This window comes from Nannospalax galili, unplaced genomic scaffold (genome assembly GCF_000622305.1).
Source record: "Nannospalax galili isolate Female #2095 unplaced genomic scaffold, S.galili_v1.0 scaffold589, whole genome shotgun sequence".
NCBI lineage: Eukaryota > Metazoa > Chordata > Mammalia > Rodentia > Spalacidae > Nannospalax > Nannospalax galili.
In genome coordinates this window covers 2,520,667-2,534,903 of record NW_008360324.1, presented here as the reverse complement: position 1 = coordinate 2,534,903, position 14,237 = coordinate 2,520,667, and the positions used below count along the sequence as shown (strand labels likewise).

Sequence of the window (14,237 nt, the reverse complement as noted above, 5' to 3'; positions counted from 1 at the left end):
TATATATATGCTAAAGTTCACTGAATTCTTTCTATTTGTTGCATCCTCTTTCCCTAATAAACTGTAAACTTGACCTCAGGGATTTCATTCACCTGTAATCCTAGCTCCTGAAACAGCCTTTGGCACAAAGGAGGGAATCAATACATTGAATAACTATTTGACATGCACCCATTTACTCAATCTTAATAACACTATAAGCCCAATTTTTAAGTAAAGAAACTAAGGCCTGGGGGAGTCCTATCACATGCTCAAGTTCATACCACTGTGATGACAGGAAGGTACGGGTGTTGCGTGAGCTCTGAATCCAGATGATCTACCCCCAAAGAGAGCAGAATATCAGGCAGAACCAAGAGAGGCCGCCGTGACAACGGAGATGAGGTGAGATTGTGAGGCTGGAGAGGGAGAGTGTGAAGAGGTGAGACCAGACAGACAGGTATGGCTTGGGCTCTGGGAACACAGGAAAGAAGAGAGGAAGAGTGAGGGGAATGGACCCAAAGGAGCTCCTTAAGGAGGCTCTAGAGACTGACAGGAAAGGAAGGAGACAAGAATATAAGATATGGAGAAGGGGGCAGGGGGCAGCGACCATGCTGAACCACTGAAAGACAGGATTTAGAGACACTGTTCACACACACAGCAAAGTCCACCCAAACATCCAGGGAGTCCCAGCTCTGCGGATCTTAGTGGAATGATTCTAAACACATAGAGGGAGATCGAAGAAACATGAACTAGAGGCCAAGGACAGAGAGGACATTTTCCAGTGACGAAAACAACCTGCTACCAACTTCCCCAATCTGAACTACAGAGTTAGAAACCAAGGGATTCTCAGGAAGGTCTGTGGGGAGGGGGCTGGAGGACACATGGCCCAAGTAGAAGAGTAATAGCCACCTAGGGAGGCTATTACCAACAGAGACCACTTGTCTGGAAGCAGAGCTGGAGGCAGCAGGGCAAAGGCTGCCCCAGGGGAGAAGCCTGGGCCTGGCTGCGCTGCTCTATCCAGTTTTACATTCCACTCCCAATCAACCCCCCATACAGTGTCCCAAACTTGTCCCAACAACTGGACTCAGTCTTCCTACACCCTGACGTCCACGGTGTCCAACTTCTGCCTGAGTAACAGGGCTGCTCAGCCTGATTCTATGGGCAGCTGGCCTTCCCACAGTCCAACACACTACTGGGCCAGCTACCAGTGGGGCATAGCTTTGGATCGTCTAATTCCAGAGCCGGAATCCCCTTTCCCTCATCCCTAGAGTTTATGTTCCATCTACCCTGTGGCCCTCCATTGGTCCCAGGTCTCGGTCCCCCCTAACTTCCTTCACTGGCAGGTCCCCTCAAGTTTCCTTTAATTCCCTCCCTCTCAAACTTCTCCCCTGTCTCAGGGCAGCCGGCTTCAACAAGAGCCGGTGAACAGGGAAACCTGTGAGATGAGGCCCAGCAGGCCTAGGGGCAAACAGACAAGTCTCTGATCCCAATCCAGCCCACCGGTGCCTAGCCAGCAACCCACCCTCCCCCGTCCGTCCCCCATCTCACCGGTGGCAGCAGCAGGCCAGGCACGATGGGGAGACCCATGTCCGGCCAGCTGTGGCCTCTCACTCCCCCATTGGGGCTGGGCACAGGGTGGCAGCTGGCAGCGCTGGCGAATGGAGTAGCAAGGTCTGAGCAGGTGGCCCCAGCGAGGGCAGCCTGGGCCTCAGGCTAGAGAGTTGAAAGTTGGGATTAGAGATCCAGGTTCAGTCCCAGGGACCTTGAACCCTGGAGGCCCGATCAGGAGCCGGTCTGGAAAATGCAGAGAAAACTCAAGCTGGGAGGAGTGGAGAGGAGAAGGAGGAGGAGGTGGGAGGGGAAGGGAGAGTGGCGGGGTGGTGTTGCAAGAGCACAACCGGAAGAGCCTGGGGAGAGGCGAGAGAGGAGGGTGCCCAGACTCTTTAACGCTTTGTAGTCCAGGTCCCCTGACAGCTCTGTGCCCCGAAACCACTAATCCAAAGACTCCCAACCAACACCAAGTGGGAAGACCTAGAGTTTGGAAATCAAAGCCACTGAGTTCCAATTCAGAATTCTCTACTTTGCATGGGTGATCTTAGACCCAAGACCTAAGCCCTCTGACCCTGTTGTCCAGTTCTCAGGATGAAGATGCCTGTCTGTCTCACCAGGTGGCTGTCGGGATTTATTGAGGGAGGACAGTGTCTAATGCCTGATGAGAACTCCCGGGCCCTTATTGGCCCTCTCTTTTCTCCAGAGTTCCCTCTAACCTCTTTCTTGGGCATTTACCCACCCAGTGCTGGGAGGAAGACCTAATCCTAGTATTCTGCCCTGCCTGGGTCAGTCCCTTCCCCATGGCTCTCATCCTGTGTCTTCCAGACAGTTCTCAGGCTGTTGACCATGGCTCTGACAGCAGCTAGGGGACACGAGGCAGCCCCATTTCTGAACTTTGGTTGGCTCCTCGCTTATCAATAGGAGTGAAAATACCTGCCCCCACATAGACAAAGCTGTGCCTGGAAGACCCATGAGACGATGTCTGTGAAGATGATTCTGGAATGTGAAGGGTTCCCAGGGACCTTTTCCCATATACTCTGAGGCTAGCTTTACACTTCTGAGCCTCCTTCCTCCACGTCTCAAGTGTTGAGATTACAGGTGTGCACTACCACATCCAGTTACAAGTATTCTGATGCATCCATTAGCACAGACCCTGAGATAATGCACCATATCTTCTGACTTTATAGGTATAGAAAACTGAAACCTCAAGACACTGCACGCTGAGAGGTGGAACCTGGAGAACCTGGATTCCTGGCTCCAGTTCCAAGGGCCCCACCATTCTGTCTCTTTGAGTAAGACTCCACTTCCCAACTGTTATCCCCAACCATGCAGGCTTTCTCCTAAGTGGACCCTCCAACACAGAAATACTGTTCACTCAGATGTCCTTGGGATACAGTGACCAGAATTCTTTATGTATGCCAATTCAACCTGGGTCCTTCAGCTGCTGAGGCAGAGAGAACCCAGGGCTTGAGGACTTAGTACCCAAGCTCCTGGCCTTCCTTCCTAAGATCCACTGTTGACCCACCCACCAGTCCATAGACTGCCCACCCTGACTTTTCCTGCTCTGTGAGCCCAAAGGCAGAACACTGAAGACCAGATGGACCTGAGGTGCCCCCACTGAGGGAAGCCAACTTCCCTCCCTCAGAACAGTCAATTTCCAAGGTGAACAAGCCAGGAAAAATAAATGGGGGAGTGCTCAGGGTGTAGCTTGATGATAGAACGTTTGCCCAGCATATTCAAAGCCCTCAATTCCACTCCCAGGATCAAAACTAAAACAAAATAAAATAGAAACATGCTGGCACATCTCCTACAGCTGGTTTGATGATTAGATACATATTAGATACACAGATTGCTACCTCTTCTACAAATGGTAGCAATATCGATAATTTCTGTTAATAATGAATAACAACTTTAAGGTACCATGTTTAATATTACAAGGAATCTTTTTTTATTGTCTGTGTTGTAAACTGCCAAAGTCATTACTCAGAGACTGGCACCAAAGGGGGAATCTCTTTCATGGTTTAGGATAAATGCTGATTTACTCAAGAAGTCTAAAGCTTTGAGACACATGATACTAAATTGCTCCATGAAATTCCATTTTTAAAAAAGGGAAGAGGGCTGGAGAGATGGCTCAGCGGTCAAGAGCACTGGCTGCTCTTGCAGAGGACCCAGGTTCAATTCCCAGCACCCACATGGCAGCTAACAACTGTCCGTAACTCCAGCTCCAGGGGATCCAACGCCCTCTTCTGGCCTCCGAGGGCATTGCACGACATAGGTGTGCTTACATACCTGCAGGCAATACACTCATACACATAAAATAAAATTAAAATAATAAAAATTTTGAAAATTAAAAAGAAAAGTGGGTATGAATGGATGGACCTGAGGATATACAAAAACCAGCTAGTTTGGTGGAGGAGGTAAGAATAAAAGTACAGTCCCTCAGGGATACAAAAAGTGATGGTGAAGATGGGTGTGGTGTCGCCCACCTTTAGTCCTAGCACTCGGGAGGCAGAGGCAGGTGGACCTCTGTGAGTTCAAGGCCAGGCTGGTCTACACAAGCAAGTTCAGGCCAGCTGAGGCTACAAGGAGACCTTGTTTGTCTCAAAAAATAAAATAAAATAAAATAATTAAAATAAAATAAAAAGTGATGGTGAGGAGGGTCAGGAGAGATGGAGAAGCCAAGGATGGCATAATATAGAACCACAAAGTTGGCAGTTAGGGTCCACAGATCAAAGGATGAAGGAAGGAGCCTCAGACAGCAGTCACTCCTCTCCCGTCATGTCACATGCCTCACACCTGCACACCATCACACACACTGGATCCAAAGGGCATTGCACTCCCAGTAATGTGGGCTGTTATCCAGCCCTGCCCTTTACTACCCCACCTTCCAGGGAGGTAGGGTGAGTCAGAGAAGGGGGACTGGGTTCCAGACTGGCTCTGTGAGAATTACAAATGGGCAAGTCACTTCACCCACAAACTCTGATAAGGAAAATGAAACAAATGAGCTCTCTCTCTCTCTCTCTCTCTCTCTCTCTGATCCCATCCTAGGAGTCTCCAGCAGACAAGAGGTGAGATAAGGACAGGCCCCAGTGGGTAGTGCAGGTGAGCAAGGAGAACCTGACTTCAGTCTCCATGATATATCTAGCTTGGTTCCTCTGTCCAGCGGGTCTTCCTTCCCCAGACACTGGAGACAGGAGATGGGCGGGGCAAGCTGAGATGGAGAAGACTAGGGCAGCCAGCCACACCTGAGGCTCTGCCCAGGAGACTTGAAATGGCACCATTTCCCATCATCTGCTGGAGTCTAGGAAAGGGAAGTCAAGTCTTCACGTGCCCGGTCCAGGTCATGACCCCCAGTCCTGTCACCTGCTCCTTCCCTCTTTCCACAAGATCCCTTCTCCTCTGGCTCCTCAGGACAGAGGTTGTGGGATTTTGTTTTTTGATGTGTTTTTGATTTGTTAGTTGCTTTGCTTTTTTGTTTTTTTGTTTTGTTTTGTTTTTGTGACAGGGTATTCCTGTAGCCCCAGCTTGCCTGGAACTCCCTATATGGACTAGGCTGGCTTTGAACTTGCAGAACTCTGCCTCTTGAGTGCTAAGATTTAAAGGCATGTGCCACCACTCTTGGCTCAGGAGAGAGATCATAATGAATAGGAATAAGCCCAAGACTTATTCCCAAAAGACAAGGAGAAAGGGTCATTTCTGATTTCCAGGTCTGATACTGGAAAGGGCAGAAAACTGCAAATGAAGAAAGCAGGGCTCCACTCTGGGATCCCAAAGGCAGAACACTGCCAGGTTTTCTCCTTTATTAAAGTTGAGAGGGTTCCCCCTGCCCCCTCACTGAATAAGTTTACTCAAGGCCTCCTCCACCACCAGGACAGTGATGGGGAGGATGGCAGAGGTTGTATCACAGCTGGGTGTGTCTGGTACTCAGCAAATTGAAGCAGAATATTCCTGATGACAGTGACCGGAGTTCAGCATGAATGCCTGTCCCCTCCCTCCACTCTAGGGCCTTCCAAAAATGTAGGCAAGACTCAGGATTTACATCCTTTCCCTACCCATTTTGTGCAGCCCCATCCAGCTCTATAGACATAGCTTTATGTAACAAGCTTTTATTGAATACCTGCCTCCCTGCTCAAAGTAGCACACTGGGCTAGACTTGGAGTATGCTTATAAGCAAAACTCAGTCTCTGACCAAAGGAGCTCTCTCTAGTCAGGGACGCAGACACAAAAGAACACAAAGAGATAACACAACAATGACACAACAGTAGATGTTACAGTGTGCTGTGGGAACCAGGAGAGAGGGATCAATTCTGGGGAAGACAGGATGGAACAGAAGTGTTAACAGAAATAATGGTGCCTTTGAGCAGAGTTCGAGAGGATGCACAGAAGTTCTCTGGGAGATGGTAAGGGAAGCTCCTGGGCTGAGAAACAGCTAAGCAGACATAAGAGGTACAAAGGACACAGGGCAGAGGCACTGGGATTTGGAGTATCAGTCCAGAAATGTCTTAGGAATGATGGGGAATGGCCAAACCTTTACTACACTGGTCTGCTCCGGCCCCCACCCTGGGGAGTCAGGGAGGGGGAATTGCCAAGAATTAACAAAAGGGGGCTTTTGGGTGGGGTTCCCCCCCAAGTTCAAGAAGAGGAGCAGACATCTGTGTCATTGAAGGCGATGTGGCCAGGCCAGTCTCTGGTCATGGGGTAGGAAACCTGTGTCTGCCTTTCTATGCCTTGTTTGTGTTGGTTCATCAGTCGTTTCCCAGGAAAGTTCCTTGTCAAAGCTCCAAGTTTAGCTTGGCTGATCCAAGGGAAAAGGAGACTTGTCTGTGCTTGTGTAGAAAACAGTGTTCAAAAGTAAGACTGCAGCGGCTCTGCGAAGCTCATTAAGCCACTGTTCCCTGGGCAACTTCCCAGGCCCCTTACCCAGTTCCCTCCCACACAGGAAAGATGGCTGGGCATTTCTGGGAGGTGCCCAAGATGAGACATCCTTCAGTCTACCAGGGCAGCAATGGCCTGGTTGAAAGGAGAACATTTCTTCTCTCTCAGTGTTCCCCCAGAGCACAGGAAGAAGAGCTGGGCCCTACAGAGTCCAGTGGAGGGGGACAGGAGCCTAGGGTGGCATAGGCAGGTGGAGGGGCTGTCAGGACCAGGGGAGGAGTTGTGCCTGGTTGAGGTAAGGAAGAGGTTGGGGACGTGGGGTGGGGACAGAAGCGGGAGGGAAAGGAGGATGCTGGGGTGGAGGCCACCTCCCTTGCACCCCTGGCGCCTCGTCCTGGAGACCAGTATCGGCTTCGGAACCTGCGCAGCAGCATAAGCAATGTGATGACCGAGAGGTCAAAGATGAGTTCCGCCATCTCCACCACAGACAGCACAGAAGAACCAAACCACAGGCTCCACTGGCTGCCCAGGTTGGACAGGAGGCTGACCATCTGGGAGGAAAGAGAAACACCCTGAGACAGGTAAAAGGGACCCTCTCCTTCTTAAAGCCAGCTCCCTTCATGCTTGGGGGACCATCTGGGACTCTCGGTACCCTTCACTGCAACTCCTGATCAGCAGCCCCTACACAAACATGGTCATGAGTCCAGCAGAAGCCTGGGCACATCTCAAGAACTGTCTTTCCATCATCTGTCACAAACATACCTGCCTCACACCACCCCAACCTCACACTCCAGCACCCTACTTCCAATCCTCTCACCTCACTCTGGATCCCACTTCCTTCTCCTGGTCTACCTCTGAGGTGCAAAACCTTCTGGCCCTACAGAGGCACCTAGCCTCCTCCCTGAAAGCCTGCCCTCCCAAGCCCCCAAGAGATCACAGGCTCCCTGAGGCGGGCCCTACCGTGACAGAGGGAGACTCGGAATTCGTTTTATAGTTCAGTTCCTTGAAGAAGATGTTGAGTTTGGCAATTCCATTTCTTTGGGGAGGGGGAGAGAGTGGGAAGAAATGGTAGAGGGTTAACTCCTTTGGTCCTCCTCCTAACACCCCAATCAGTTCTCTTCCCAGGGCTCCCAAAGAGCCCTGTCCTGGGGCTCAGGTTCAAGCCTGACCTTTTGTTGTTGATCGTGTAATTGTTCTGCAAGAACAGCATCTGGAAGATCCAGTCCTGGGAAAGAACGGGGAGGCACAAGGAGGTCATCTCTGTATTCCTCAGTTTTACAAGGATGGAATCAGTCAAATCAGCAACACATATAATATCCACAAGGCCGTAGGGCATTTATGCATGCTGGCACCTGTGTGCCCATATACATCTGTGTGTACCTGTGTGTGCACACACACATACACATGCACACCCATTCCCCCCTTCTCTACTTTACCTGGGACTTTACAGAAGGCCATCTTGAATAACCAGCAGAGAGCTTGTAGTTGGTCACACTGGGAACAGATAAAGGTGATACATGATGGAATGGGGGAGGTCCCCCATCCACTTTCATCCTACTCAGACAAGGGCCCCCTCACCTGCATGGCTTCCGACACTTGGAGAAACAGCCCAGGCTGTCCAAGGAGAAGGCACCCTGCAGCTTATAGTAGCAGTAGCCTGTGGGTACAGATAAGTTCTATTTACTGAGGGTACCCCACCTTCTCCTCATGCAGGAGCCTCCCACACAGACTGGACACCCACTTTACAAAAGCAGTTCAATAACACTTCAGAAGTGTGATAACAAAAAAAAAAAGTTTAAGAAATTAAGGTAAGTTCCAAAATAAAAGCCGGGCTGGTAGTGCACACCTTTAGTCCCAGCACTCAGGAGGCAGAGGCAGGCGGATCTCTGTGAGTTCGAGGCCAACCTGGTCTACACAGTGAGGTCCAGGCCAGTAGGAGTACAGGGAAAAGAAAGAAAGACGAAAGAAAGAAAGAAAGAAAGAAAGAAAGAAAGAAAGAAAGAAAGAAAGAAAGAAAGAAAGAAAGAAAGAAAGGAAAGAAGGAAAGAAAGAAAGAAATTAAGCTAAGTCAGGGTGGAGGGGGGCACACCCATGTAAGGATATGTTCAAAAGGCACAAAAATAAAGTCAGGGGCCAGGCATGGTGGCTTATGACTTTAATTCCAGCACTCAGGAGGCAGAGGCAGGAGATCTCTGTGAGTTCTAGACCAACCTGGTCTATATAGCAAGTTCCAAGTCAGCCAGGGCTACAAAGTAAGACCTTGTCTCAACAAATAAATAAATAAATAGAAAAAAATGGGAACAATGATTGCATAATAATGGGGTTGAACCACAATGAGGAGCTGGTAAGATGGCTCAGCAGTTAAGAGCACTGGCTGCTCTTGCGGAGGACACAGATTTGGTTCCCAGCACTCACATGATGGCTAACAACCATCAGCAACTCCAGTTCCAGGGGATCCAATGCCCACTTCTGAGCTCTGTGGGCATTTCGCTGCACAACGCAGATGCACTTACATACATGTAGGCAATATACTCATACATGTGAAATAATAATAAATAAAATATTTTTAAAAGACATGCCTTTACAGTCACTAGGAAGGCTACTGTTGAAAACTAAAAAGACACTAACAAGTACTATAAGGATGTAGAGAGACTGGGACCTTATTTGCTGCTACTGGGAATATGAGGTGATAGAGCTGCCTTGGAAAACAGTATGATAGCTCCTCAAAAAGGTTGAACAGTTACCATATGAGCCCAGCAGTCATATTCCTAGATAGATACAGAGAGACCTGAAAGCATGCCCACAGAAAAACAGGCCCACGAATGCTCATGGCAGCATTAGTCACAAAGCCTCAAATTAGAAACAACCCAAGTGAATAAACAAAACAGTACAGAGCCAGGTATGGTGGTGCACACTTAGAATTCCAGCACTTGTGAGACAGGAGGATTGCCACAAGTTGGAAGCCAGCCTGGGCTAGAGTGTGAGATCCTGCCTTAAAAACAAACAAGAGTATTATAGCCATATAATGGAATATGATTCAGTCACAACAAGGAATAAAGTGTTGGCACAAGCTACAGTGTGAATGAACTCTGACAATACTATGCTGAGTAACAGAAGTCAATGGCAAAGGCTATATGTTACACAACTCCATCTATATGACATGTTCAGTACAGGGGCTATTGGCTGCCCAGGGCTGGCAGTCGGGGCTGGGGAGCTTGGGGACTGCTAATGGGTGGAAGGTTTCTTTTAAAAGTGATTTTATTTAGGTTTTTTTTTTATGTGTATGAGTGTTTTGCCTACATGTGTGTAAGTACATCCTTGTATCCAATGCTTGCAAAGGCCAGAAGAAGGCTTTGGATCTCCTGGAACTAGAGTTAGAGACGGTTGTTAGCCACCATGTGGATGTTGGGATCGGAACCTTGGTCCTCTGTAAGAGCAGCCAATGCTCTTAACTGCTGAGCCATCTCTCCAGTCCTTGAGAGTAATTTAAACCACACAGTTTTAGTGAGTGAATGCTGTCAGATATGAGTCATCTCAATAAAACAAAGAAAGGAAAAGAGGAATAGGACTGTGGAGTCCCCTCCAATGGCACTGGGCAAGCTCTAAGGAAGGTTATTTTTCTACCTTTATTTGTTATTATTTGAGAGAGAGAGAGAGACAGAGACAGAGAGAGACAGAGACAGAGACAGAGAGAGGAGTAGGGCATGCCACAGCAGACATATGTAGGTCAGAGGACAATTTTGTGAAGTCAGTTCTCTCCTTCCACCTTTACATGGGTTCAGGTCATCAGGCCTGTTAAGCGCCTTTACCACTGAGCCATCTGCCTGCCCTAAGTAAGATTATTTTGTTATCATCGCTATCTCAGCCACTCAGTCCAAAGTTCTCCATTTCTGACCCAAACCACCATCCACCAGGGCTGGAAACAAATGGGAAACAGCCGGGCTGTCTTCTCTGGGGAGGAAGACTTATGAAAAGGCATCAGGCTTGTCCTCTCAAGGGAGGATGAGGATCTTCACTTCCCAGCAGCTAGCATCATTATTCTCTCACAGATTATCAAAACCACAAGAACTTGAACGCAGGGAGGAAAAGAGGGCAGCCATCCCGAAGCCAGCACCCACTGCCCTGGCCATGCTAGGACTCATGTCCTCCCTCCCCTCCAGACCCCCATCTGCCCATCTGAGAAAGGGGGTGATATCAAGTGGCCTCTGAGTTCCCCCCAGTTCTGATGTTCCCCGATCCTCTAGAACTGGAGACAGGAGGTAGGAGGCCTCCCCTGGAAAGAGTGGCAGCAAGAGAAGAGTGGGTAGAAGTAGCCCAGGCAAGAGAGGAGGCAGAAAGACACCACAGGCAGAGGGACGGGGCAGGCGGGACAACGCCACTGAGGCCCCCTGTGTCCGCAGTATCTGGTGCCTTGTCCCCTCCAACAATGGCCCTAGCTCACCTTCTTCCCTTCTCATACTACTGGAGAGCTGGGTCTGTGCAGACCCGGCAGGTGGGGTCTGAAGGAATAGTATCTATGCGGATCAGGGTATGCACATCAGGAATGCCAATGAATGATGAGTAATGCCAGAGGTGCTTGGAACATGCATATTTTCCTGTTGGAATTGTCTTTCTCCCAGCATTCTAGGAAAAGGGTGTGTCCACGCTTATGCCAGGATAAGCAGGAGACTCCAGGGTTCTCCAACATGTTTGATTGTGCCCTCCTCTGGGTAAAAACACTTCTAAACTAAGGAAGCCCTATGTGTGCATTTGATTTACAAATTACATCCCTGGGAGTTCAGTGGGTAAAGGTACTTATCCCTGAGCCTGACAACTTGAGTTCGGTCATCCACACAGTAGAAGAACCAACTCCTGCAAATGGTCCTCTGACCTCCACATTCTTACCACACACACACACACACACACACACACACACACACACACACATTTGCACATACAAGAGAGATAGACAGATAGATAAATAAATGGTTTTTAAAAACTACATCCCTGGGGCCAGAGGGATGGCTAAGCAGTTAAGATCACTGACTGTTCTTGCAGAAGATCTGGGTTCAAATCGCAGCAACCACATGGTGGCTAACAACCGTCTGTAACTCCAGCTCCAGGGGATCCAATGCCCTCTTCTGTCCTCCTCAGGCACTGTATGACACAGGTGCACTTACATACATGCAAGCATAACATTTATACACATAAAAATAAATAAATAACTACATTCCAGGGTTGGAGAGATGACTCAGCAGTTAAGAGCACTGGCTGCTCTTGCAGAGGACCGGGTTTCAGTTCCCACCACATGGCAGCTAACGACCATCAATAACTCCAGTTCCAGGGAATCTGATGCCCTCTTCTGATCTCCACGGGCACTGCACAACACGGGTGCACTTACATACATGTAGACAATATACTCATACACATAAAATAAAATAAAAATAATAAATAAAATATTTAAAAACTACATCCTAGGCTGGAGAGATAGCTCAGCAGTTAAGAACACTGGTTGTTCTTGCAGAAGACCTGGGTTCGAATCCCAGCACCCACACGGCAGCTAACAACTGTCCCTAACTCCAGTCCCATGGGATCCAGCAGCCTCCAGGCATTGCACAACATGGGTGTACTTACCTACATGCAGGCAATACACGCATACACATAAAATTTTTAAAAAATAAATTTTTTTTAAAAAAACTACATCCCTGGATTGCTGAAAAGATACAGTACATACATTCTGAAATATAAAGATGGGAAACATGAAGGGATGAGATAGAAACACAGGACTTCCAATCATCCCTTCCTGGGCCCCTGTTCCACCCAGCACCTCAGGAACCTGCCCTGCCCAGCACGCCACACCGACACACAAGCAGGGATGCGGTAGGCACTGAAACCACAGCAGGAGAGCAGATCACACTCATGGGCTTCCTTCCTTCTGCTGCAGGTTATTTTTAAACAGGCAATCCCTTCACAAATACACACAAACCAAAAGAGAGAGGGAGGAGAGAGGGAGGACCAGAGACTAAGGGTCAAAAAGCAAGGTGGAGCTGGAAACTAGGACAGGTGGGAGTGAGCCATCCCAGACAAGGGCTCTGGGGAGGGCACCTAGGCAAGTGGAGGTGGGCTGCGGGCAACCAAAGGCTTACCCCAGGAGCTGTGCTTCCTGTAGTCACAGAACTCCACGCCCTTGGGCCTTGGGTAGAAGATGTAAGCACAACCACACTTCTTGATCATGTTTTCTTGGAAGCAGGAGTGAATACATACCTGGAGAAGGGAGAAGAAAGAGACTTCAGGTCTGGCCCAACCCCACCCTCTGCAAGCTGAGCCACTCCTCTTCTCCTACGCTGTGCCACCATCCCTCTCTCCACCAACCCCACCCCCTTTCCTCTGGCATCCCCCCATGGACTGACCAACGTGCAGTCCTCAGGGCTGGCTGCCACAAAACAGGGTCTGCTCACCTGCTGGGTGTACTTGGAAGGGTAGAGATTCTTGACAGGGACATCACTGCCATTCTCTGTGCAGTCACCATAATTGCCCCCAAGGCTGTCCAGGGATTCCTATGAACCCATGAAGTCACAGGTCGGGGGTCAGAGCAGGAGGCCCAGGCTTCTGCCTGGATTTTCAGTCTTCCCACAGTCCCAGGTTGGAACTCACTCTGCCACCACTCCCATCAGCCTCCCCATCCCAAAACATGTTCAGCAGCCCTAAACTGCCTCCCTATACCACTTTTAAGGCCTTGCACGAGTCCATGGCATCTCCTGGGATCCTAAGGATGTCCTGATCTCCCTCTTGGCACTTCTGCTTGAGGTCTGCTCCCCAGAACCTTACTTCCCAGGACTCCCTTGGCTGGCCCTTCCACCCAATTCCCACTCCCAAAGACCTTCATGTGCTAGAGACCGCCCACAGGACCTCCTTTCAGTCTCCTGGCTGTCAACTCCACCTCCCATTTCCCACCTGCCTCCCTCCAGTGAGGTTCTCCTCCCAGACTCCCAGTCAGCAGCGTGCTTGCCTTCCTCATGCTGATGGAGGTCTCCACACCAGGCCGCAGGTTGAAGCCGCCATCATCCATAAAGGCGGGCTCATCCTGCCCGTGCACCATCACCCTGGCTCCAGTCACTGTGGACAGCAGGGGGATGAAGTCATTCTGCTCTGTGCGCAGTGTCAGGGACAGACCTGGGGATGCAGCAGGAGAAGAGTTGGGGAGATGGGTCTTGGAGGAGAGTCAAGCGATAGAAGCCCACCTGCCACCCTTTGCAGAGTCACTCATCTCCGAGTGCAGCGAGGCTAGGAGGACCTACAGGTGAACTTGGGTCAGGCAAGAAGGACTTGGACAGAACTCTTCCTATGCCTAGAACAAGCTATGGAGGAGAAAGGACATAGCAGACCCCTTCCAGAATGGAAGGGGCATGTCATGGTGGGACCCAGAAGGGACACAACATCTCCAGGACATATGCCCAAGGTGAGTTAACGTGTGTGGGCAGGGCAGTGGAGAGGACATTGCGGGGACAGGAGCTGCTCACCATTGTTGACTCCAGGCATGGAAGACATCCAGAGGTTGGAGCTGTTCTTGCTGTTGAAAGTGTAGCAGTTCCCATAGATGGGGTGGTGGAATTGAGAATAGTTCCTTAGCAGACCAGAGAGAAGAGCGAGAATAGGATCAGGGAGGAAAGTAGAGGAAGTCAGAGGAACATGAAATGAGGCAGAGGAAATCTGTGATGGTTTGAATGAAAATGTCCCCCATAGGCTCCAAGTATTTGGACATTTTGTCCCCAGATGATGGCACTGTTTTGGGAGGTTTTAGAAGGTGTGGCTATCCTGGAGGAAGCACATCACTGGGGGTGGGCTTACAGAGTTCT

The 14,237-nt window shown here is 49.6% G+C and overlaps 2 protein-coding genes across 3 annotated transcripts in view; both read right to left on the bottom strand.

Annotated features, from left to right (window-relative positions):
• Window positions 1-1,836, bottom strand: part of Tnfrsf1a (TNF receptor superfamily member 1A) — a 15,566-nt gene extending 13,730 nt beyond the window's left edge. Inside the window, exon 1 of the mRNA XM_008825433.3 lies at window positions 1,525-1,836. Within this exon, the coding sequence (XP_008823655.1) occupies window positions 1,525-1,563 (39 nt within the window). The 5' untranslated portion in view covers window positions 1,564-1,836. The remainder of the gene's footprint in view (window positions 1-1,524) is intronic.
• A 3,781-nt stretch (window positions 1,837-5,617) lies between these two features.
• The window catches only part of Scnn1a (sodium channel epithelial 1 alpha subunit), a 26,787-nt gene continuing 18,167 nt past the window's right edge, over window positions 5,618-14,237 (bottom strand). For both annotated transcript variants that reach the window (XM_017796183.1, XM_008825432.3), the window contains 9 exons: window positions 13,902-14,005; window positions 13,391-13,554; window positions 12,840-12,938; window positions 12,528-12,645; window positions 7,981-8,059; window positions 7,839-7,896; window positions 7,572-7,627; window positions 7,363-7,438; window positions 5,618-6,953 (listed from right to left, as the gene is read on the bottom strand). In XM_017796183.1, coding sequence (XP_017651672.1) covers window positions 6,567-6,953; window positions 7,363-7,438; window positions 7,572-7,627; window positions 7,839-7,896; window positions 7,981-8,059; window positions 12,528-12,645; window positions 12,840-12,938; window positions 13,391-13,554; window positions 13,902-14,005 — 1,141 coding nt within the window. In that variant the 3' untranslated portion in view covers window positions 5,618-6,566. The remainder of the gene's footprint in view (window positions 6,954-7,362; window positions 7,439-7,571; window positions 7,628-7,838; window positions 7,897-7,980; window positions 8,060-12,527; window positions 12,646-12,839; window positions 12,939-13,390; window positions 13,555-13,901; window positions 14,006-14,237) is intronic.